General features: G+C 39.9%; 1 protein-coding gene across 1 annotated transcript in view; it reads left to right on the forward strand.

Moving 5' to 3' along the window:
* The window catches only part of gria1a (glutamate receptor, ionotropic, AMPA 1a), a 77618-nt gene that overhangs the window by 34170 nt on the left and 16343 nt on the right, over positions 1-27105 (forward strand). Inside the window, 5 exon segments of the mRNA XM_022200397.2 lie at positions 402-506; positions 1786-1896; positions 9426-9632; positions 11178-11623; positions 26777-26975. Coding sequence (XP_022056089.1) covers positions 402-506; positions 1786-1896; positions 9426-9632; positions 11178-11623; positions 26777-26975 — 1068 coding nt within the window.

The raw sequence follows: 27105 nt of genomic DNA on the forward strand, positions 1-27105 counted from the left end.
TGCATGTGTGTGTGTGAGTGTGTTTGTGTGCAGCCCGGGGCTCTGTCTGCAGAGTGGCTGCACAGAGGCCTGCTCAGTCGATCCAGCCATCTGCCCGCGGATAGACTGGAGATTGAAGCCGTGTTCGCTCAATTAATCCCATCACGCAGCCAAGACAAACACACTGCACTGTACACGCATACCGTCTGTCATTCACCCCTGTAGGGACTGCGGACTTTCACAAATGAACACTATTCAAACACCTTAATGTGAACTGCAAGTAAGCGTGACATGCAAATGCTTGCTGCTCGCACGGACGCGAAAGAATAAACATCATGCCTCACGCCAGGTATCATTTACCCGTCTGCCAGACGAGCCGGAGCTTCTGAATTACTTACTCTATGTCTGTGACTCTATTACAGGTCCGTATAGATGGATTGACCGGTCACATTCAGTTTAATGAGAAAGGCCGCAGAACCAACTACACCGTTAGCGTCATGGAGCTGGCCCCCTCCGGACCAAAGAAGGTGAGCCTCAGGCCACAATTCAGGATGTTTGTTCTTGCTCAAGGGCCATGCTGAAAAACTTTCTGTAAGCTCATTGTCTGAATGAGCTTGTTGTTTATTTCATAGCCGTACACCGTATTTAATAAGTCCATAAAAGTTCTGGGGCTATATTAGTCAAGCTTCTAAGAATTATACAACAAAACACAACGAGTAATATTCAAGATGCTGGTGGACAAAAGAAAAAAATACTGTAAAATAAAAGGCAATCATCGTTAGTAAATTTACAGTATTTCCCATGAGTAAAATACGTATTACAGTCCTATTTTTTTCGCATGAGATTATTTGTGTGTTTAGGCTTTTTAGCAATTATTTGCTAATTTATTATTTAAAACAATAAAATTACATATGTTAAATAACTATGAAAACAGACAGATATAGATAGATGGATGATAGATACTAGTGATACATGATATATATATAAATTATGTTTAAGATAATATACACTCATGCACTAATGGTATTTAATTTTAGAAATGTTTTTTTGCTTTATTGCATTAGCTTAAAAGGAAAATGTCAATATAATGGTTGTTCAGTTCAATAAGTCGGTATTTCATCACTACACGGCGCAGGCCATTAACTACTTACACTGAAGGTTAACCTTTTACAGCAGCTCTCGAGTGATCACATGCTTATTCATGCATGTACTTTGAGCATTAAAAGTCAAGGAAAGACAAGGATTTAGCCCTATTATACATTACATTATATGTCTCATGGGAAATGTAGTTATTCCATTTTTCTATAGTACTAATGTGTAAGTGAGTATGAGTGCCACAAAGAAGAAGAAGAAGCTTTTGGACTGTAGAAAGTGAAGTCATACAGTGAGTACAGTTAAGCACCTCTGTGTCAGATGCAGGGATTTTATTTTTTTATTTTTTTTGCAACGCTGATGAATGAACATTTGCATTTTATCTAAAGCAAATATTAGCCTAAAGCTGCTGTACTTTTAATTACACATTTCAATACCATTATTCATCATTGCAGTTATATTTTGCACTAGTGCTTCACATGCGTTCACGTTTGGTGCCTCAGTCATGCAAAGTAAAATGTACTCAGCTAATTTCATAGATCATTGGACCTTTTTTTAAATTTGAAGTATTCTTAAGTCATGAGAAATATGATAAATAGCTTTTATTCAAGTGTGAGTAGTACTATAAGGGAAGCTTTTTCACTTTTATATAGTGGAAATTTAACTCTAACCTGTTAAATAACTGACTTTTGCTACACATTCTTCCTGCCTTAGGTCGGCTACTGGAACGAAGATGAGAAGTATGTGACCACAGCCAGCTTCATGAGAGGCAGCAACGAGACCTACGGGTTACAGAACAGAACTTACATAGTCACCACTATCTTGGTAAGTCTGAATTTAAAAAAAAAAAAAACTAAACAAAAAACTCAGGTTGAGGGAATTGGGGAGAAGAGGGGTGGGAGGAATGGGAGAGACTAAGACAGAGCAAGTCAGGGAACCATTTTTCATTTTCTTTTATGATAGAGTTCCTAAGAGTTCACTCCCCTGAAAGGATTCAGCAGACATCTGTGATTGTATCTCACTCCCATTCCCTCCTTCCCAAATATACTCTGCTAACTTCTCTCTATCTGACTGGTGCCTGCCTGCTCAGAATCTGAATCAGGAGAATTTGATTTGGCCAAGTACAGTTCAAGCGCAGCGTTTTGTCTGGGTGGACACTGGCCTACTGACAGAAAGGGTTGATGATGTGCAGAGTTGAAATAGTGCCTATTTAAAAAACACATACGGTCAACATCATCTCAGATATCATGTTGAGATGAATAGAAAAAAAATAGAAGGGAGCATTGGTGCATTTATCACTGCAGAAGCAGCTGTGTGACATAAAAGCTTCATAAATACATCACAAGCACTAAAAATCACCTATTCCTGAGGCTGCAGTATGTCATTGTGTCCTTTATTTCTCTCCCCGCCTTAATTTGGCTCAGATGTCACCACTAGGTTGTTCAACATGACTTGGCAAGGTTGTAATAAGTCTATGCCTGGCCTCTGTACGAGAGGAGGGAGTGTGGCACATAAGTTATCATGACATTCTCTCAAAAGAGAAACACGGCTGATAATGCCTGGCTGAGAAATTGTAGGATTGTAGCATAGAGAAGATGGTAACTACAGTATATCCCTGCAGGTACAGGATGTTCTTAGTGTCTGGAGCTTGTTGATAATTTAATACCACGAAGTACTCCATGTCGATAAACTATTCTTCTTGTACTACTGGTATATTTTTTCCAGTATCTTTTATCTCTGGGCCTCTCTGCTGCCATGTGATTCTACCACAGTGAAATCAGGTATAATGCAATACATGGATGAAGTGTGTAAAACACACACGTCGGTTCGTGTTACACATTATGCAGCAGACTTGAGGTCTAACAGGTTAGTGTTCATGCAGCTGATCTCCACTGTGAGGATTAATGGGATAAAGGATTTGAACTGCATGCTTCCCTTAAGAGGCATTCACCGCTCACCAGATAAAGGCTTGGTGGATGTGATGGCGCCAAGAGACAATGTGGAATAATAGAAAAAAATAAATTAAAAAAAAAAGCATTGGCACACTCCAATCCGTGCAATCTTTTTTCGAGAGCGGCAACAGTATAATGGCATTAAAAATGAGAGGAAAAACTGCTCAAGTTAAACTCCAAGTTGTAATGAGGATATGGGAAATTTCTGATTGCAACTGTGCCTCCCAGTTAGGGGACATAATTGCTTAAGTGTCAACAAATTGGTGCAGAATGGCTGCAATAGTCAATGGTTCAGTCTAATAAAGCCCAAAATGAACTCTTAATGCAATTCTTTCAGCTAATAGCAAAGGAGGTAAAAATCCTACACTATTTGTTCATTGCTGATTTAAGTTAATTAAAGGCCTTGGAGTGTGCTGTGCAAATAAGATACATTAGTCTTAACTTTATAACCCTGTTTTGAATGACACATACTCCTGAGCTATACCAGCATTGGCTCAGACTTGGAGCAAAAAATCTGGTGGGCTGCTTATTTGAAGGATATATTGCACATTAAGTTTATTTTTATTAATGTATTGTCAAAAATTGAAATTTCAAATAGATCCGCCTATTATTCAGCTGAAACAAACATGACATGTAGTTAAGAATGGACTAGAAGCAAACAAGCAGAAAAGCTGTAAAAATGAGCTAAAGTGGATAAATTATCAGAATATTTGACAAAATCCAATGAATGAAGGTTCAAAATAGTTAGCTAAAGAGATAGATGCAGCCAAATACATACATGTTTAAAACTGCGAAGTCAATAATGGATGAACAAGGTAGATAAATGTAATGATGAATTGATTGTGAAATCTAATTCCGTACTATGCAAAAACTCTGCCATGGATTCTACTTTTGCAAAACTTCCTCGTTTTCAGCTTTTGTTGGCGCAGTTAAAAGCTAGTTTGACTTTATATTTATTATTAAGATCATAGTGAGTGATAGTGCTGTTGTACTGGCCTGTAGTGTATTTTATAGTCTCTACCATTTTTACTACCTCATGTATGTTAATGGGGTGGACAGAATACTAGCACCACCCACGATGACCTCAATAAGCATCAACAAAAGCTGAAAATGCAGCAGCTTTATAAGAGTAGAATTTATGGCAGAGCTGTTGTGTATTGGATTGCAAGAGATTTCACAGGAGTTCCTAATAAAGATGATTGTAGATCTATTCTGCCTCTCCAGGTGTCTGCAGTACAATTGCAAACTGACAAAGTGATGTTTCAAATGTATAGATATTTTATTGTATGAAGAAAAGTGTACATTTTGTGTAATCAGCTGTGTTAGCGTGCAGTGTAAAGTCAGTTCAAAGTAGTGCATTTAAAACATGACAGGAGGTGTCGATTAGTTTGCATTTGAGTTGGTCTGACAAGCCAATGATGTAGTGCATTTGGTAGAATATGCTGAACTTAACATGCCATATATCTGCCTCTAAGTTAAAAAATAACATTTAGAAATCCGTATTTGAATCCAAAATTGCAGTCTCCTGGGTAAGGACCCAAAATAACTCTTTCTGACATAATCTCCTATCAGTGTCCCCTTTTCTAGGAAGATAAATTGGTTTTCCGTCTTGGAACCTAAGCGAAGAGATAAGGTGTGAGCAGCAGGAGAGTTTTTACACCTTCTAACTTTGGTGCTCAGTGGTTCGTTCCTTGAGGAAGGTTATTGTTTGTCACTTCACTGCAATCCCTGCTGTCCAAGCTTATGCACACAGACTAAGCTGGAGGAATGAAGCAGAACTGGTTTAATGGAGCACCAAAGCTTGATGTTCTGATGATTATGTCTTTACAATAAAACCAGGCCATTAGTGAAATTTTATGACTTGTTTTTAATCGCACTCAGTGTGTGCAACTAGTAAAATAGATTCTTTTCATAAGCTTTCGGCAAAGAACGGCAGCTTACAAGAGACGATCATGTAATTTTCAAAACTCATGCAAGGTCTGCAACAAATCAAACAGGTTAATCTTAAACTTGTGCCACACTGCTTACCTTGCCTGTGCATGGCGGGTGCAGAACTGCTTGCTTTTGAGTTTACCTCCTGTTTTACCAAGTTAAAGCAGCCACACAGCCTGTGTGATACTTGCGACTCGATTAAGCCTCGCTGCAGTGACTTTTGGCCTATTTTTCACCCGTGAACACACAGTTCTCATCTGTTAATGGGCCATTCCATCTCAAATGATCACATTTTTAGAGCTATTTCTGCTCGACTATCTCAGATTCATCAGGTTTGTCCATTTGTTTTTATTAAAATGAATGAATATGTATGGAAAATATCGGTGTCTCACTTTTGACATGTATTTCACGCATTGAAATTTGAGGCTATGTTTGAAAAACAACATGTCAGGAGCTATTTAACTTATTAACATCAAAATATGCCCTTAATTTAAAAAAAAATCTTAGTTATATTTGAAATGTTTTTGTTTTCGTAGTACAGCTTGTGCAATCAGTTGTGAAAATTTAATGAAAAATGCCTTTTAATTTTCTATTTATTGTGACTAAGTACCTAATAATTCTAAAAATATTCTGTATTCAAAAACTGGATTTTTAATGTGAGGCTTTCATCTATAGTAGTCTTTGAAATATTGTGGTTCAAACACAGACTCAAATTTCAATTTGGGAAAAATGTGCAAAAAGCGGCAGCCACTTTTTTGAAAAGTTATTGGATAAATCAGATGAGGTTGAGCGGAGGCACCTGGTAATTTGAGATGGAATGACCCTGGTAGTTGTACTGATATCGTACGAGCAACTTGACAAAAGTGACAACTTCCCCTATAGTTTCAATGTCTAGGATGTGTCTGAATATGTCACAGACATGAAATAATATATGCAGTAATAATAATTTGAGCAACTGCATATTATTAACAGAGTAAATAGTGCCTGTATGTGTATGGTATAGTGATGGCAAACCAGTAAAGACTATAATTACGTTCTGTCAGAGAGATAGCAGAATGTTACGTGTTGGCAGTGTTTTTCCACTGTGCTCTCTTTATCTTGCAATTGTGCAACCAAATGAATATATTACTTATTAAAATCATAATTAAATAAAATCAAATACTTTTCTATTGATGACTATTAGCAAAGGCACATATATTGTTAAAATGTAGGGCTAGCAGTAGCATGCACAGGTGAGTGTGGCAGGGGATTCACAATTTTATAAATAGTTAAGTTAATCAAGCACACTCAGTTACATGAATGTTGTTTTATTTCACGTACTCCTATGTGTTTTTGCATTTGCTTACATACACAAACACTCTTGTGAACATGAATGTCCGTCTTTGTTGTATTTAACATGGCTGAGTGACAGTAGATCACAGTGGAACTGTTCGGAGGTCAATGAGACTGAGTCCTGGAGGACCTTCTGTATGCCATGGAATGTCTATGTGCACAATTGTGTGTGTATATATACACACGTGGACAAAATTGTTGGTACCCCTCAGTTAAAGAAGGAAAAACCCACAATTCTCACTGAAATCACTTGAAACTCACAAAAGTAACAATAAATAAAAATTTATTGAAAATTAAATAATCAAAAACAGCCATTACTTTTGAATTGTTGATTAACATAATTATTTAAAAAAACAAACTAATGAAACCGGCCTGGACAAAAATGATGGTACCTCTATAAAAGATTGAAAACTATTTGACCAGAGTGACATGATTAACTCAGGTGTGTCATTTAATTGACATCACAGGTGTTTCCAAACTCATAATCAGTCAGTCTGCCTATTTAAAGGGAGACAAGTAGTCACCCTGCTGTTTGGTGAAAAGGTGTGTACCACACTGAACATGGACAACAGAAAGCGAAGGAGAGAATTGTCCCAGGACATCCGAAAAAAAATTATAGACAAACATCTTAAAGGTAAAGGCTATAAGACCATCTCTAAACAGCTTGAAGTTCCTGTGACAACAGTGGCTCATATTATTCAGAAGTTCAAGACCCACGGGACAGTAGCCAACCTCCCTGGACGTGGCCGCAAGAGGAAAATTGATGACAAATTGAAGAGACGGATCGTTCGAATTGTATCCAAAGAGCCCAGAGCAACCTCCAAAGAAATTAAAGGTGAACTCCAAGGCCAAGGTACATCAGTGTCAGATCGCACCATTCGTCGTTGTTTGAACCAAAGTGGACTTCATGGGAGACGACCAAGAAGGACACCACTGCTGAAAAAAACTCATAAAAAAGCGAGACTGGAATTTGCAAAAATGCATGTTGACAAGCCACAAAGCTTCTGGGAGAATGTCCTTTGGACAGATGAGACCAAACTGGAGCTTTTTGGTAAGGCACATCAACTCTATGTTCATAGACTCAAAAACCAAGCATACGAAGAAAAGAACACTGTCCCTACGGTGAAACATGGAGGAGGCTCAGTAATGTTTTGGGGCTGCTTTGCTGCATCTGGCACAGGGTGTCTTGAAAGTGTGCAAGGTACGATGAAATCTGAAGACTATCTAGGCATTCTGGAGAGAAATGTGCTGCCTAGTGTCAGAAAGCTTGGTCTCAGTCGCAGGTCATGGGTCTTCCAACAGGACAACGATCCAAAACACACAGCCAAAAACACCCAAGAATGGCTGAGAGAAAAGCGTTGGACTATTCTAAAGTGGCCTTCTATGAGCCCAGATCTGAATCCCATTGAACATATGTGGAAGGAGCTGAAACATGCCATTTGGAGAAGACCCCCATCAAACCTGAGACAACTGGAGCTGTTTGCTCATGAGGAGTGGGCCAAAATACCTGTTGACAGCTGCAGAACGCTCATTGACAAATACAGAAATCGTTTAATTGCAGTGATTGCCTCAAAAGGTTGTGCAACAAAATATTAAGTTATGGGTACCATCATTTTTGTCCAGCCCTATTTCATTAGTTTGTTTTTTTAAATAATTATGTTAATCAACAATTCAAAAGTGATGGCTGATTTTGATTATTTAATTTTCAATAAATTTTTATTTATTGTTACTTTTGTGAGTTTCAAGTGATTTCAGTGAGAATTGTGGGTTTTTCCTTCTTTAACTGAGGGGTACCAACAATTTTGTCCACGTGTGTATATATATATATATATATATATATATATATATATATATATATATGTGAGTGTGTGTGTGTATGCATGTGTGTGTCTTTGTGACTGTGGGTGCAAGTGCATACCCTGGGAAAGCGCCACATGCCAGACCTTTTCCCTCCACTGTCCCCCTGGGGTGCCATTTGTCTACCAGTGGGTTTCAGGTTGCGTGTAACAATGATTACCTTCACTCCAACCATAAAGAGCAGGAGAACACAGATAACTGTAACACACAGGGGAAACCCCCCAACCGCCACTGCATCTCTAGACCCAGATGAAACATGGCGGCACAATTTGCTCAGCTCAGCATAGCCTTAGCTGAAAACAGTCACACCTAACAACTTGTGGGAATTGAAGCCTTCCGACTGCAGGTGGATAACCGAGCTGTCTGGAATTCTGTATCAAATATAATTCTCTCAAAGTAAAGTGGGGGCCTCAGGTGTCATGTCAGCTGTAATTTCTCAGACCAGTCAATCAGTGTGAGATGTACAGATGTCGGTATAACAAGAAGAACAGCCCGGTCCTGGAGCAGAGGTCAGCCAGGCTTGAAAGCTCTGTCAGCCTCACAGTCTACATGATTCGCACACACATATACATAAGTACGCACACACACACCTACACACACACACACACACACAGGTGCATCTTCGCTTCAGATGTGATGTCTTCTCAACTACTAATCTGATTCCTCCGCTTCCTTGCAGCTTGTTACATTCTATCAACACCCCTTTCAGCGTGGCAAGGCTGTCGTAATGATCACACTTAGGCACCTTTTGTGTTTGAATTACACACCATACTTTCCAAGGAACAAAGCCACAATAATACCTTGTAATTTCATACAATCATCTTTGATTCTCAACCTTTCGCACCAACAATTATATCTGAGCCCAATAATTTATTTCTCTTTTGTTTTTTGTCTCTAAGCATCGCCTTTAAACAAAGAGTAAAAAGTTGCATAATAATGTGAATTACACCACATTATAAAATGTATCCATAACATTCCTACCCAAATTCTCAAATAGTATTAAACTTTACTGCATGCTAGAGTTTTATTATGAGCCATAATGTTGTCTCTGATTTAATTAGCTCAACAAACTACCCTGCTGTAAAAGTTATATCTGTACAGTCACAACAGCCTGTGGGGAGAACATTTTGTTTCCACATCACAGAAACCGCTCAGTTATCTCAGAAACCTCATCTGTGATTTCCTGTAAATGATTTTCATTTTTCACCCAAAGTAACGGATATAAAACTGATGATAACTGGAGAAGATGTGTTTTACTCATGGTTGCCCTACATCCAACAGGAGTCTCCATATGTCATGCTGAAGAAGCACCACGAGCAATTTGCGGGGAATGAAAAGTACGAGGGCTACATTGTTGAGCTGGCTGCAGAGATAGCCAAGCATGTGGGCTACCAGTACAAACTCAAGGTTGTCTCAGATGGCAAGTACGGAGCCAGAGATCCCGAAACCAAGATGTGGAATGGCATGGTTGGGGAACTGGTGTATGGGGTAAGTCAACAGAGTTCTTATTCGGTATTTAAAGCTGGAAACCTACTAAAAGTTTGCCATGAATTCTGTTCATTGAAAGCCTTAGAAGAGAACTCTGGTTTATTTCCTATTAATGTGGTTATCGTGGCTCTGTTAAGCGTCATGCTAAATTTGCACTTTTCGTGTTCACTGTGAAGATTTAGGGAAGTTGAATTTACACAAAAGTAACTTAAAATTCACATTTGCTAGGTCATTAGCACAAAGTCCCTGAAGCCTTCTGAAGAAAGCCAACTTTTTCATTCATCACTTTAAGGACTGATTTTCAGTCAGAAATTAGTCACTTGGAACAACCATTTTTCGAGCTCTTCTTAGCTTTTACTTACCATGTGGAGAACTGAGTGTTCAGTCTGGCCGATCTTATCCTGCAGTTGATTTTGGGAAACAACATCTCCTGGATGACAATGTTAATCAAAGCCTCTGATTCACTTGTTGTTTGTCTGGATCCAGACCTGTGAGTCTGTCTGCTGATACAGAACAAATTTATAATTTTGTGTTTTATCAGAGGAATTACTTGTCACCCCACAGCTGGGATTACTCTCATCCATGGACACATGTACATTTTTCAAGTCTGGCATCAACAATTCCAACTCTTTGGAAGCAGAACAATGAGTGCAAGAACACCAAGACTATCCAAAAGTATGTTCTTGTTGTCTTTCTGCTTCTGCCTCCATCCTCTGATTCCCATCCTCCATTTGATTTAGATCTTCGTCTGTGGTTCCAGTAAACATGGCCGCCCATCAGACTGATTTGACGTACTGTTGATCTCATAACAGTCCGTACATTTAACTGCTGAGCTTCCTCAGAAAGCACTATGACCACAGTGGAAGTTCGCTACACACATGAACAAACCCTGTGTGCTAATTTATATACTGATGATTAGATCAGCGGGCAAGTATCCTTGAAGGGAGATCTCTAATGCATTTAGCAAAATGGCTGTTCCAGGTGGCTAATTTCTTTCTTTACTTGGTTTTTGTAAAAGTCTTCTGCAGGGAGCTCGTGCTATACGCTGTTCACAAGGCACATTGTGTGATTTCTTATTTTACGGAATCTCTCCAACTGAGTGAAAAGTGCAAAGTTAGCATGATACTTTGGGCACAGTAATGAGTAATATACTAGGCTGAAATGAACTGGAATTAACACTAAAATTCACGTAGACCAAAGCAAGTTAAGAATATTTTATTTTTTTAGCATCCTGACCTGTCTATTTAGCTGTGTTTAAAATCAATGTGAAGATACTTTAAATGTTTTAGACTTCAGCCAGTGATACGATCAAAAGAGAACAAAAAGAAACAAGCAAAAATGCAGTATGCTATTGGAATAATTTATGATTATGTAATTTCATGGATATCCATGGATATTCTACACATAGCGACTTGAAGTAAAAAGTCTTTGCCAGATGTGTTTTTCTGATAGGTGCTCTTGGTAGACTTACAAGTTAAACTGCAAGATTCCTGATGTTGTACAGCCTTGTTTAAATGCCCGGCTGTGTCTGTGCTCTTCCCCCAGAAAGCAGATGTGGCTGTAGCTCCACTCACTATAACTCTGGTCCGTGAGGAAGTGATCGACTTCTCCAAGCCTTTCATGTCCCTGGGCATCTCCATCATGATCAAGAAACCCACCAAATCCAAACCAGGCGTGTTTTCCTTCCTGGACCCGCTGGCTTACGAGATCTGGATGTGCATTGTGTTTGCCTACATTGGGGTCAGCGTCGTCCTCTTCCTCGTCAGTCGGTTCAGCCCGTACGAGTGGCACGCTGAGGACTACGAGGAGGGAGGGGAACCCCAGTCTCCAACCCAAGCGTCCGCCACCAACGGGGTGCAGCAGGGCCAAACACCGGCGCAACAGAACACCAACCAGCAGAGTCCAGAGCAGACCAATGAGTTCGGCATCTTCAATTCCCTTTGGTTTTCACTCGGCGCCTTCATGCAACAGGGCTGCGATATCTCACCACGGTAAGAAGCTGAGGCCCCAAAATTTTAAGCCTTGCATTTCCATAGTCCTTTGAGTCTGCTTTTGTTTGTTGATACACAAAGAGACACTCAGCGCCACCTACGTCTAATATATTTCTGTCTGCCACTCCAACACTTTAACATGCTGTCTTGCTTTCTTGCTCAACTCAGCTGGGCTTTGTTTATTGAGATTGTATTTTTTGCCCATCACTTGTCATACAGAGCGGTGTTAAAAGTTTGATGAAGTGCAGCGGAGGGAGTTTTATGATGTGGTCATGTTGCAGACTGTTGTATTTTTCATTTTCTTGTCTTCAGTTAATTCCTGTGGTAGTGAAAACATGCCATGAATTTCCATGACTATTAAAACTAGTTGTTGGTAGCTCCTTCAAATGTTTTTCAATTTTCAGTCCTGTCTGTCTGGCTCTGTCTGTTGATAAGTCAATCAACTGATCTATCTGCGGGTACAGGTAAACACCAGACCCTTGGAAGGTTGTTAAGAAGGATCCTGGTGTGAGTATTGAGTGTTTCGGATTGGCTCCCCCCAAGTGCTCTCATGAGCTGTGGTATGAAACCATTCTCAAAAGGTCACCAATTAAAAATCTCATTAAGTGTCTGAAATTAGAGACACTGAGGTTGACTTTCTGAGCTCTCCAGAGGGACTAGCAGGAGAAGATGAGAAGATAATGTCAGCATTATCACTGTACGCTCTACAGAGACAGGTTGGGTCATGATCTTCTTGTATCTTAAAACATTAAACTACATATATATTATGTATATGTGAAATGTGGCGACACGTGTGACTAACGTATCTATAAGAGTGAGTGCGTGCTGTGAGGATAAAGAGGCTGGCAGTTGTGCTTCAAAGAGGAAATTGTTAGCGAGTTTGGATAAGAAACTGAAAAGCTGCTTGTCACCGTAAATACTTACGTGCATTCAGCCATACACAACTTGAAAGAAACTGTGTGACATTTTGCGACACGCTGTTGTTTCTTTGAAGTTTTTTTTTGAGTCAGATGAGAAAATCAGTGTCTGGAAAATAAAAGTGAAGCTGGAGCTAGAAGACAGGTTAGATGCATGAAGACTGGAAACAGTTTGCCTGGCTGTTGACAGCATCAGTCACAAGCAACTCCTAGCACTCACTAATGCAATTCTTGCAACAATTGACAGGTTGTTTTTCTTTCGTCTTGTACGGATTGAAATCAACTAAATGTCATATAGCTAGGCTAACCATGTCTCAGCTGTAACTCCATCTTCCCTGCACAGATATGAGCAGATTGAGCGGATACCATGTGCAACACCTCGTTTTATCTCGACTTCCATCCTGTGGCGTAAAATGTATTTTCAAATTTGCTGCTATCCTACACGGATATCAGAAAGGGGAAAAAAAATAATAATAATAATTTTGCAACCACAGCTCTGCATGCTGCACATAGGTGCTCAGCAGTACATGATGTAGGCACTGAATCCCCACTCCCACGGGCCTTCACCTGACATTTACTGTTTTCTGCATGGAGTCTCTTCTGTGCTTCATGCAGGATGAAGCCTATTGTTCAAGTGTTCTTCTCTTACGGCTAGAAAATGCAACTGCAATAACTATTGATTTCCTCGCACGCCACACAAGGGGACAGAGAATGTCACTGTGCCTCCTCAAATTGTCGCTTCCAGGTGGATTCTTTCTGCATTCGCATTCAACATGTTTGTGTGTGGACTTGTTTGTGTGGTTGTGTTACTGTAAGCACGCTTGACCACACATGGGGTCATGCATATTTGTACTGTATTTGCATTTGTTTCGCTTGGGGGGGGAGCAATCTCAGCTGATGCAAGACCTTTCACAGACTGTGACTAAAAGGACAAAATAGATCATTTCTGTGCTTGGAGCGATTCTGCTGATGCCATGTGACTGCAAAATGTACCAGTTGTACAGCTCATTTCGTCATCAGTTGTAATAGCTGTATCCAAACTATTTGCCTGAAGTTTGGTTTCTACTAGTAAAAATAGATGTGATTGAAATAAATTCACGTTGTATGTGCCCGAGAACAGTCTTCTCTTGGATTATTTTGGGATTTTCGGCCCATGTTAACATACACACAGATATGTTGCTGATACTTTTATTTGCTCTCATTTAAGTAGGTTTCAGGTTGAACAGAATTTCCTTAGTGTCACCAGCGAGAGCTTTAAAGCCACTTATCCTCCAAGGACTTGAGTCAGATATGTTTCTTTGTCTCATTTTGTCCTTTCAAGGTGACTCTCTTTCTCAATTTTTGTGTCTTGGTAAAGCTGTTTTTGGGAGTCACTATGACAGAATTATAAAAAGGAGAAAAAAAAGTGGTGTGTGCAGCAGTGCCTGGTGTAGCGATCAGCATGGTGGAGTTTGCATGGTGTCTTGAAAACCAACACAGTGAATGTTTCACCCCACTGAATACTACCCTGAAGGTAACATCTTCCCCTTGAAAATTGGGGTGACCTAGTTGCTCTAGTTAGCTCAGTGCACATTCACACACGGAGGTGCATGTTGTAACTCCTACTAAAGCTTTACAAGCCCCTTTGCCAGATATCTAAGGAAGGATATCTAATGTTATTGCTTGTGTTTGGTCAGATGAAAACAACATTACTTGTTACTTCACATTCAATCCAGGAGTTAAGGGTTTCATATGAACATAGTGTGGTATTACATCTCAGAGCTTTTTTTTTCTTTTTAATCCCAAAAAGCTTTTATGAGAACATTTCTCTGCTTGCATATGTGAGTGTGCTCATTTTCTTTTACATTTTTCCCACTTCCTAGCCTCATTTACTGTCTGTATTTATGCACTCTGCCTAACCCAAATTCAAGTGCATAATTAGAGTTTTTTGGAATTTGGCTTCATAGTTGGATTTTAAAAGAACTCATTATATCAGGAGAACTTCAGTTAGACCACATCGAATATAGATGCATTCCTTTCAAGTTGTTTTTTTTTTAATCATTGTGCACAGAATACTGTATTTTATTTCTGTCTTCCAACTACTTTCGAACTTAACTGTCAATTGGCATGCAAGTACTGTATGTACTGTAGTAGAAAACACATAGTATATGGGGATTGTAGAAGAATTCAGACACTTAAAGTAGCAACACCACTCTATTAAAATACATCTTTATAAGGACCTGCATTCAAAATGTTGCTGAAGTGAACAAGTGTTAGCAGTTTACAGAAAAAGTAAAACTGCTCATAATAATCTATTTTTTGTGGAAACAGGTTATCTTTCTGTTAGCTTGTCAACTCGACTTTAGCTTTTGTGTCTTTTAGTATTGTGTCTCGGATCTCAATCTGAAAAGCATCATTTTTCAAATTAAAATAATTCATTAAAAAGCACGGCAATTCCTCTGAAAATGTAGCAAAGTAGAAGTACTGTACTACGTAACTCAAAATTGTATCTAAGTTTAGAATTTGGATAAATGGTGATTAATATGCAGTATGTGTATTGTATCTTTTATCTTAAAGCTATTATTCAAGCTCCCAAGCTAGCTTAGCAAGTCAGCTGGCCAGCAAGGTAGCATTTGCATTTTTGTTTGTTTTATTATTTTTTCGTTAAGCTGAGCAATAGGTGAGATTAGTTACTGTGTCTTTGTATTTTCACAGCATCACCCAAGGAAGTAGAAGTTTAACAATGTTGTTGCTCATCCTAACTGTAGTTAACTAGCTACGCTTTTGAAAAGCCGCATTTCAAAAAAATTGCCAAAAATGACTTGGTCCTACAAGATTCTGTTGTTTTTTTGTTGTTTTTTTTAAACTAAAGCTTCTGTGTTCCATATAGGGTGAAGTTCAGGCTGTGTATAGACCAATAGGGGAAAAAAGTATGTAAACAAACAAAACAAAAATAGAAGTAGTAAAATATCAAAATCTAAATGCATTCTATATTCATCAGTACTTCTACCAGTATTGGTAATACTTATGTGCTCTTGAAAAATGTAGTTTTTAATGGCATGTCTTCAGTGTTTGTTGAATAATCAAAGAAATGAAACTTGTAATTTATTTATTTAAATCATATCTGTTTATACACTTTGTTATACTGCACAAAGACATTTTTGAATTCTCTCTACATCTAGCCATGGTTGTGCTGTTTTCATAGCCACACGTTATATTGCAGTTAAAAATGGGTCCATTGTGAGTTAAGTGTGACAAATGCACAGACATTTCTGAGTACAGAGGGTAAATTATGGTTATTGTGTCTCCATACATTCAACCACTAACAGTTTAGTATTTTCTTATTCTTAAAATACTGTAGCACAAAAACATGCAAAAGACATTTTGTTTCTGGAGCTGCTGACATTTCTGAGCAGGTACCGGTTAACCACTCATCACTGCGCCTTTGTCACAAATAGGTGAGAACACAATGTTCTAAAGGTGCATTCGGCTCTGAGTTTGGCAGCCTGAAGCACTGCTATCCTCATGCCTCTCCATTTAATCAGACACAAAAGGCCAAGGAACAACACTGATGATCCACTCTGTCCTGGATTAATCAGTAGGCGTGTTTAATTTCCCTGACGCTTCGGTGTGTGTGTGTGTGTACATGTGTGTCGGCTGATTCTATTAAAAGCAAGTGTTTTTACATTTTCTATTCTGCCTAGCAGTATCTGATCGGACCAGTGGAAAGATAGCAAGCTTTACAGGTGGCTCTGTGCATGCATACACTAGTCCATGTTTGCATTCACACGCTGATGCGTTAATGTGTACAGTACGTCACTGTGTGTATTAACCACTCTGCTCCCCTTGCTATTTATTCTCTGTAAGACCTTGTTTACTGTGCTCTTTCTAAATGTCAGCACTGTCAGTCAAGCTCTCCCATAAGCCCCAATCCGTGCTGTTGGGCCCTCCTTGTGTTTATCTCTGCAGACAGGTGGACTCTGAGAGTGACCCACTACCCACACACACTCAAACACGCAGACACAGACACACACACACACAAACATCCCTCCATCCATCCATTCGTCTGCCCATTTACTTCCTCTCCCATCACCACTTTCAGTCCTCCTGTCCTCTCATCTACTCTGCTCTCCATCCTTTCGAGATCTCTCTGCCTCTTCCAGAGGTGGTGTTTGGTTCAGAGTTTATCACGTGCAGCAGCTCCTCTCTCTCATCATGCTTTCAGGGATGCCATCTGCTTCACCTGGCAAACCCCCACTGTGTTAAACAGTGGCGCACTCAGACACTGGGAGGCTTAAGAGTAATTTTTTAAAATCTTTTTGATAGTAACGACAATATGTGCTTGTTTTTGGCATTCAGTAACTTCTCCAATAGTCAGAATAGAAGTTGGTTATTGCGCCCATACAGATTTTAATGCATGTTGCCTTTAAATTATTCAACCTTGGATTCAGATTTCACAAGGGTGTGCCATTTTTTAGGAAGAGGATGACACTTTCATCGCAACTTATAATTTTATGTTGCCATCTTCTTTAAGGATAGACTGATTATCAACCTGGTTGGCTATCATGGCCAATATTTGGCATTTTTCAGGTTATTGGTATCTGTATTTTTATTGAGGTTGTATCAAGTCTGATGCAGCCACCTCTCTCTCTGCCCGTTGTCAGTCAGTGGTCTCAGAAATGTCTCTCAAACAGAGATTGCAAAAATTTCACAAGAAACACAAGCCGTTGCCGCACATCAGGAAATTAGCTACTCTCACAGTGGCCAAGACTATGCTAACAGCTAGCAGATAAGTTAGAAGGCAGCCACAGATTACCCTGAATCTGAACTGCAGGCGAGACTGCAGGGGACAAACTGATCAATCTCAGTTGATTCCACATAAACAGAGGAGATAATTTAATCACTCCTATTTATTGTTATTTTACATACTCAGTTGCAGTCACCCTTATCAATGAAGAAGTCTAGTTATGAATGCCAGGTTCTCTGCTGTCACATGTTGTTAAAACATTACATTTAATGTATATCAGTTCCAAATATCTTTATCCTTTCTTGAATATCAGTAATGGGTATTGGTATCAGCCCTTAAAAACAACCAATATTCGTAAATCTGAAATTTTCTTCTGTATAGTCCAAAATCAAAAGGAATGTCTTTACTCTGAAGCAGCCTTTTCACATATTGTCATCAACAAAACATAGTTAGATGGGATAAACTTATTAAAGGGCTGCTATCTGTTGGTGAACATAAGAACATGTGTAGAAGTACAGGCCAAGCATCAGCATGTTTTCAACGTACATTCTGCAGACGCTAGCACTGCACATGACCTGGCAATCAATTTCCATCTGAACTTTACCAAGTGGGATCCTGACTGGAAGACAACTTGTGTTAAAGGCTTTGGGTTTCACACTGTTGTGCTACTGAATGTGTTTTGGAGATGTTTATGGCGGCGTCTGATGTCTGTGCGTGTGCAGCACAGGTTTGTGTGTGTCTGAACTGCATGGCCCCATGGAGTTGTCATCACTCCTCAGCGCCTGTGTTGCTCCCGTTACATGATTGTAGGCTGAAATAAATCAACTCTGTCACTCACATCCTGCCTGCCACAGCATCAATTTCTCAGCCTGGCGGTCAGAATCATTCAATAATGGATCGTGTATGTGGTGTATTATGGTAACCCGAGGAGGGTCAGTATTTCTCAAACTGAGTTTTTTTGTGCCGTGCAGTGAGGCTTGTTTTCTCTTTTGTGATGCTAAACAAGACAGGGCAAAGCACTTGTGTGTGCCTGTGCATACATTTAGTTTTCTAGAAGAATCCTCAGTAAATCCCATGAATTTCTGGCAGGACTTGAACCTGAAAAACAACTGTCCACTTATTTGGCACCAACTGTAACCAGGCACCCCGAAGTCACTTAAAATGAAAATGTAATGTTTTAAAAATGGAAACATGTCAGAGTTCGGCAATAAAACAGAATTCTTTTAGTACAGTATGAGTCTAATCTTACATTTTTTGCTGCTAATACTCGGATTTAGTTGGCCTACACTCTACTACAAGGACAGTTGCTGTGTGTTTAATTCCTCATCCTGTAGATGGGTTAAGGTCCACTTTAGCCTTCATCTTTTAGCACAGTTAAAATCATCAACTCCTAATTTCAGACTTCTTTTTCAACAGGCTTTGAAACAGGTTTGTTGGAAGCATTAAAAAGTCAGTTGGGTTTTAATCCAACTAATGAAGCAGCTACAGCTGATTAACTCTTTCTCAGCAACATTAAAAGTCGCCAACTAGAAATTATAGTTTGAACTCAAATGACCAACCAAGTAGTTTTTCCATTTTTTTAGTTCAATATTGAATATGTTTTTTGTCGTCGTTAATTTTGTATGTATCCCTGCCAGTGACAGCCGTGGCCAGAGACATTATGTTTTCGAGTTGTCTATCTGTCCACACATCCATCCGTTCATCTGTCCCACTCTCCTGAAGATGATGTCTAAAAACAGCTTTAGGGAATTTGTTCAGATTTGGCACAAATGTTCACTTGGACTCAGTGATGATTAGATTTAGTGGTCAAAGGTCAAAGTCACAAAGCATATTTGGCCATAACTCAAGAACTCACATCCTAATTATGACAAAATTCTAAGTCTAACTGGATGAAAATGATGAACATTTAATATTTACACCATCAGTTTACCTGACGCTCCATAATGATCTCCAAAAGCCCAAATATCACCTTTGACCAAAAACTGATTTGGTGGCAGTAATCTTGAAAGCCCACCTTTAAATTCCTTCAGAGTTGCCACTACATAAATGAATTCGGACATATTTGGATATAAACTGCAACTTTCCTTGGTTAGTGGAGGCATTAAACTGCAAGTTTGTCTTCCTAATGTTGTTAAAGTTACAATATTGGCTTGTCTTAATGTAATTCTGAGAAGAGGCTGCTGGACGAAACTTTGGTAAATAAAGAAGGACAACAAAACTGTTTACTGTGGGAGGACACTGAGTTTTCCAATTCTCATCAACTTCGCATTGATTTGTGCACTCAGAAGAAATGAAATTTCGCTGTCTGAATAATAGCAATGATGTGGGCTTGTCTCATGTTTATATTTATTTATTTTAAAGCGCCCACATTGTTGCACAGCAGATGTTTCTCTACCTTTCACACACACATACATATATATTATGTACTGTATATATTGTATATGTTGCATGAGCAGATGGAAGATCCATCGTTTACTTTGATCAGTTCAGTATCACACTGCATTACTCTTATTATTTTCACAAACCAAAAAATTAGACTGTGTTACGCACCATTGAGTTACATAATGGTGGAGTCAGTGAGCTGCTATCAAAAAAAGCTCAGGAAATTCGGTAGGAAGGGATGATTTATTCATAAAGAGACGGTTCAGTTTAGTTCGCAACGTAACTTATGTTTTATTTATCCAGAGATTGCATGAGGGCAACTTTTGATCATACATGCGTGCACAGTCAGAAACACAAACTAGTGAAAGACGCGCGCACAAACACACACTCTCTCCCGCAGGATCTCGCTGGGGTATCACACTTTGTACACAGACAAAGACAGCATCCCCTCAGAGGCGTATACTCTGTCAAATCAGTCACACATATGTTTCCAGATGCAGAGAGGGCTTTTGGTGTAATCAAGCTGTGACAGCATGTGAATATCTTTCCTGCAAACATGAATTATACACCAAGCTCGAGGCCTCATGGGAAATCTACCTGGGCCCACGTAAACACTGCCAGTACTTTGACTGAAAAGATGTGCACTGTGGTGCTTAGCAGTTTATCAGCCGGGCCTGTGTCTGCTAGTCCGTGAGCTGAAAAGAGACCTAATGAGAGTTTTCTCTGTGTAATGGCAACCCTGTTCTACTATAGGGGTGGATGCCCTTATAGAGAGAAAGACAGCAAGAGAGGGAGAGGAGGAGGAGTGAGATGACTAAAGTCTCTCTCAGCTCAGCTGTACTGTTTGGAGTGCAGAGTGTGCTGCCATGGCAACCGCAAAGATTTTTTTTTCTTTCTTTCTTTTCAGAGCCGTGCAGCTTCACATCAAGTGTCTCTGATGTGCAAAGCTCCACTGGAATGCTTCTGCATGTCACCTCTTTATGTTATTATACACACAGTTTTAATGCCCAATAGCTCCACTCTTATGTGTGTTGATGGTATTGATTTTCAGTGAACAGTTATGATGTATCTGTGTTTGGATTCCTGTTTTCTTGCTGGAGTGACTAAGAGGCTTTGCGTATGTGTGTGGGCGCATATCGAGCGCTCTCACAGCTTGCCAGCACTGACTTATCTCAGGTTACATGAGGCTAAGACAACATCCATGATATCACTCAGCAAACACGTGTAAATCCACAGATACAATGATTACAGTTGTGTCACCATTACACCGATTTCATCCGCACCAACACTCGAAATGGCTGCAGGCGAAATTGTTTGGTGCAACTTAAATGAGCCATATGTTGCAAAGCAGCCACTTAGTTTTTGCTGCTTCTTAATGAAAGAAGCACATATTAAACAATTACAAAGCATTTGGAATCTTAATGTCTTTGTCAGAATTTTCCATAGTGTACTTGAATGAGTGCAATTACCAGCTTGTGGTGTGTTTGCTTCAGGGTGGCAACATTATCATAATATTCTCTTTTCAACTCAATAGCATGGTAATGCTGACCTTTAAAGGGAGAGAGAGGGGGGAGAGGGAAGCTTTTGTAAATCCCTATTTTTTTCCGTTTTTCTTTTTTTTTGCTCCTTTCTTTAAGCTTGCATGTTAGTTTGGCCTTGGAGATAAAAGAGCTCTGAAATAATACAATCTAACAGTGGTAAGAGTGTGGAAACAAAAGCACAAGCAAACAAAAGCGAAATTTAATCCATGACTATTCAACAATAGTGGCCATAGCATGTTCTCACCCCCCCCACCCCCCACCCCCCTCAGAGTCTCATTTAGCGATGTTGAGACTGAGAACGAAAGACAGTGAAGTGGTGGAAAGTTGCAAACACACTGAAAGCATCAGACAAGTGCATTTTCCAAAAGTATTTGTTGTTTTCTGTGGCCCGGTGTGCACTAAAAGCATCGTGTGTTGCGCATCAAACCAATTTGCCGTGTCTGCTCTGAGCTCAGTTCAATTCTGAAGCTGTGCCACCGGACCAAAATTGTCCCTTTGCATGTGGTTTCAGGATCCACAGTGACCTATATGGAGGCAGAATTACATAAAAAGGTAATCACATTCGTAAATATTTGATTCTGGTTAATTATCCTGACATGCTAATATATTACTATGCATGTTTTTAACAGCCTGTTTTTTTTTCTTCCGTGGCTGAGGAGACTGTTGGGAATCTGGAGCTTAATAAAACTTTTATCAACTCATAACATTTACAAGCAGCTGAGGCATAGTCGAAGAAACACTAATTAACAGAAGTCAGCACACTGAAAGGGCTGTAGAATGCAAGCTGAAATGTATACGGACAGGGTATGAATAGCACAATAACGTAAGCCTTGCTGATCCACCGCTCCAAATAATGAGAGTAATGATGCATTTTTGCTGTGATTTAATGCAAACGTGACGAAGCTGCGGCGTGTCACTGTGCCACGAACACATCAAATAAGGCAATTCAAGTGATTCACCTCAGTTATCACAGCCTTTCTCAAAACCTTCACATCCTCCGAGAGAGAACACAAATAAAGTGTACACACAATTTGCAAAGATGACTATGGAGCTGTGCGTGATATACCCTTCTAATGGAGTAACCCTTGACTTGGTTGTCATTATGTTTTTGAAAAATCTCCACTTTATCCTCTGCGTTGATTAGTGGATGTTCTCTGATGTGATCTGGATATAAATAATGCTTTGGTGTGATGTTTTTTTTTTCTTTTGTACCTCTCGTCGTCATTTTCACATCTAGCGAGCTGTTTTTTCTAACAAAGTTTCTGGGAATTAACCACAGCAGGAGCCAATTACATACTAGATACTCACTGACACATAACATTCTGTTATTATGCAAGTTTGTGTCGTGCCAATACCTCTCTATGCGTGTATCTGCCGTATCTGTAGATATTTCTCCGTCACTTACACTCAGTCTTTTTTTCTGATCTGCACAAAATAAATCTCTCTCATCCAGACATGTTGGGAGTGACTGTGCCTAGTCATCGAGAACATACAGCTGTCCCACTAATTTTTAAGAAGCCAAAAGAAAAAAAAAGCAGTGTAGCAGAAAACTCCTTTTCCATCCCTGATTTGTCTTAGAATCACACCATAATTAGAGACCATTTTCTTTCTCATTTAAACCTCTGTAATTCCTAATCCATTGTAATGTGGCCATTACTGGCTCATTTTTTACACTTGCTAAAGTCATTAGTCATTGCTAATTACCATATCGAAAAAGAGGAGGCCAGCCAGGGGAATTCTAATGAGAGTTTAGTGCTACAGCAGATTCCAAGAGAGCTGTGGGTGGAGATCATGTAGCAAAAGATGAAGATCTGAGATCATCCGGTGTGCGCTGCTTTACATAACTTTTCACTTTCCGTTCAGGATGAAAAACATGTTGAACAGTTACACATTAAAGATTTGTATCAGCTCCGGCCTCTGGAGCAGTGCACGAAAACATAGTAGGTCTCATTTTCCAACTAAGCCCTGCCTACTTCCAAACAGCAAAGCACAAATGCAGAAGTCTCTTAAACAGCCAGAACAGTTCCAACTGAAAGAAAGAAATTGCGAGAACCTGATTAAGAAAATACAACTTTTGCTGTCTTGTGCAAAGCTTAACCTGAGGGTGTCATGCCGGGCCAGAAGTTTAAGAAACCATGTAATCTCAGCCTTCCTGGTTGAATCCTGCTGCAGTCCTTGATTACATTCTTTCTCTCTGTCTCTGTCATTTCACTTTGGCATCATAAAAGCCCCAAAACCCAAAAGATACTTCAAAAATACACAGACAACTAAGCCAAATCTAAATTCTTTATGGATTAATATTGAATTAGATGAGCAAACTTATTAAATTGCGATTAAACAAAAACTTTAAGAAGTTGTCCTTCCTCCATATTCCTTATTAAATTACTTAAATTATTCAATTTCTTAAATGTTTATTTAATTTAGTCTAAGATTCAAAGTAATACAGACCGAAAACAAAGAAAAGTAGGCCAATCTTGAAGTTGCTGTGACTTTCATTGCAATTTATTTGGTAAATTCACTTGATAAATGACTGTATAGTGTACTATTGGATTGGTCTTTCCAGCACTAAACGTATGCATATGCAGTTGCATTGTGTTTCCTCACTGCCGCTTTTGAGGTGGCACTTTTCTGCTCCCATTAGCAATCCTTTTCTTCGCAGTGCAATAAAAGAGGCAAAGTGAATAATTGATTAATCATTGCCTTAACAAGACTATGAAATTACAGTGCTGCTTGGAAGATTTCCCTTACTGTAATAAGACAGCTTAGTTAATGTTTTACCGCGGCACCAAGGTTGGCTGCTGTGCAATAATGCATGAGGAGCGGGAAACGGAGGCTCAAAGGATTGGCGGTTCAAAAGGAAACAAACAGAGACAAGCAGGTCTGTGTTTGCCAGTCGCTGTGCTCAACTAGGGAGAGGGACTGCTGCAGGAGACCCGACACACACCCACACACGCAAACAACACACAACCTCTTTCTCCTCGTCCCAGACGCACAGCAAATGGTGACCTCGTTGTTCGTTGCACACACAGTCCTCGGGAAGGCAGCGTTACGTGTGTGTGTGTGTGTGTGTGTGTGTGTGCCTGTGTGCATACCTGAATGCCTCAGTGTCAGTGCCAAGGTGTAGGCTATTGTTGTCTCGGCCCAAAACAAACCCCTGTCAGCCCCCGCCTGCCTCCCTCCAGCGCATGAAGAGACAGGGAAGGAAGCACGGGGCCAGGACGAAAGGTGGATGGAGGGGAAGAAGGAAAAAATGAAGGGAGAGCAAGAGAAGAGATGGGGGATGAGGGAGAAAAGAAAGGAGCGACTGAAGGGGAAGGATTAGACAGCTGTTTACTGCATCTCTTGAGGCCAGAAGCAGTCAAAGCTAAGGAGTTTGTCTGCCTCTGGTGGTACTATCCAGTTTACTTTTCATCTCTGCCATTTTTCTGCCTCTCCCTCTCTTTATTTCCCCCTGCCGCTTTCCCCCACACTTGTATCACTCTTTCTGCCTGACAAAACACGCTCTTGCTTTCTTTTCCCCGAGTCCCTTTTCTGTTCTTGGGTTGTCACATTCTTTCTCTTTTCAACGAAGCTTCTCCTTCTTTCCACCACAAAGGGACTGTCTAGTAATTAAGAGGTAGCTCGAACAGTGATACATCGGACTGAATACAATTATTAAAGCACTTGCGGGAGCAAACGGCTGCGACAAGATTCTTGCTCTTCGAAATTGTTATAGAATGGACTGTGAAAGAATCAAAACAAATGCATGATGGCTTTTCTGTTTTTTGTTTGCGTCGTGTCACTCCTCAAAGAAAGCCAATTTTGGGGTTAGCAAAACAAGCAATCTGAATACGTCAGTTTGGATCCTAGCAGAGAACAATCTAGACTTTTATTTGTTTCTGACAATGTTGAAAACAAAGCTATTAAATAGTTACCGGTAATTAAGAATGTAATTGGTGGAGTGTTTGATAAAGAAAACGCTTGTTAGTGGCTCTAATTGGGATTTTTTTATGTTCTTGAAATGGTCTTGCTCTCTTTGTAGCCTATATTAATAGGAACTGCTTTAATTTTTGTTTTCTATTTCTAGTACACTCAGTAAAATCTTCTTGAATTTCTTTACTTCTCCTGATTCATCCTTGTAATATGCATGGATGCTGGCAGGTGCTGCTACTGTATAACTGATGGTGTTTTTCCTGGGTAGTGTTTGCATACATTTGTGATACCACTGCTGTTTTTCTTTATGAATTTTCCTTAAAGGTTGGAGGATCAAAATGCTATATGTGCAAGATGACAGTGTGAAGAACTTTTGGATTTTTTAACTGTCCAGGGCTGAAATGGAGAATTTTGACACAGGAGAAACAACCACTTACTTGTATTAATGGTTTGTTGCAATACTCAGCATTCATTGAGGTGTTTGGACATTAAAGCTGCATCGATTAGTCAATTAGTTGTCAACTGTTAAATTAATTAGCAACTATTTTTACTGACTGATTAATCAATTTGACAATTGTGGGGGGAAAAAAAGTAAATTCTCTGATCACATCTTCTCAAATTGGATTTTTTTCTGACATTTTATTGACCAAACCTTTTAGACAGATGAATCACCTGCAGTTGCAGCCCTACTTGAAATGCATGTCGCTTTGTTCACCGCATGTTCCAAGCTTAACCTTCCCCAAACCAAACTGAACAGTGATCAGTGAGCAAGTCAAAATATACACACACACACCCTGCAGACAGCTCCGCATTCCCCTCACTGATTTTCAAAGGCTCCGCATCCATTCTGTGTTTGCTCTCGGCTCGCTCCCCTGCTCTTTCATCATCCACCCGTCATCTGAAAAGCATCTTAAATGATTATGTTTTAGCTTCTCCCTGTTTTTTTTTTCTCTCCTCCATACTTAATCTTGCCTTCATGTTCACGCTCCATTTGGCTTGACGGTACAAAGGTGAATCATGAAAGCCTTTTTTGTTTCAGATTTGTGTCATTTTCATTGCGTAAGCTCTGCCACTCGGCGCATGTCGGGGACCGATATGCAACGCAACATGATTTCTGCTGTTGCTGTTCGAGCTGGCTTCTCTTGAGGTGAAGAGAGGGAAGACGGGGATTTGACTCAGGGGATTTGGCTCACAGTTGTGTTCTTTTTTTTTTCCCAAGCATTTTTAAAAAAAAATTTCAAAGTGCAATTAGAGCAGTGGCTAAGTGTTCTCCTCCGCCTATTAATCCCCAACAATTAATGCGCATGGTTCCATGAAACATATTGGCAACTTTCTTAAAGTGAGATTAATTTGGCAGGCAGGAAGCTGAGTGGGCCTTTGTAGAACTGGTTATCTTTCCTTAGCAGATTGGGCTAAGCTCTCCAAGCCTGGTGGGACAAAGAGTGTGTGAGTGCAGAGTGTGATGCAATGTAGGTCACTTGGATGGCGTGAACATCCTAAGGTTTTTAGATTGCTCGTCTTGATTGTGTGCAAAATTGACCATGAAGAAAGAGACTGATGCTATTTATTTTTCAAGTTCTGACATTGGCATAATTCTGTCTGTGCATACAGTATACATAGACACAGATGACTGTGTCTTTATCTGTTTCTGACCGGCCTCTCCTTCCGTTTTCAGCTCTCTGTCGGGCCGCATCGTCGGAGGCGTCTGGTGGTTCTTCACCCTCATCATCATCTCGTCTTATACTGCCAACCTGGCTGCCTTTCTGACTGTGGAGAGAATGGTGTCTCCTATAGAGAGCGCCGAGGATCTGGCCAAGCAGACGGAGATCGCCTATGGAACGCTGGATGCAGGCTCCACCAAAGAGTTCTTCAGGGTGAGGAGGCAATTACACTAATGATCTCTGCAAACCTATGCGACCTGCCAGCTCAGTGCATCCAGTTCTGCTGCAGAGAGAAAAACAATAACAAGTGATGCTGCTAACAATGAGATACAATTTAAAGTGT

The sequence above is a fragment of the Acanthochromis polyacanthus genome, chromosome 10 (assembly GCF_021347895.1).
Source record: "Acanthochromis polyacanthus isolate Apoly-LR-REF ecotype Palm Island chromosome 10, KAUST_Apoly_ChrSc, whole genome shotgun sequence".
Taxonomy (NCBI): Eukaryota; Metazoa; Chordata; class Actinopteri; family Pomacentridae; genus Acanthochromis; species Acanthochromis polyacanthus.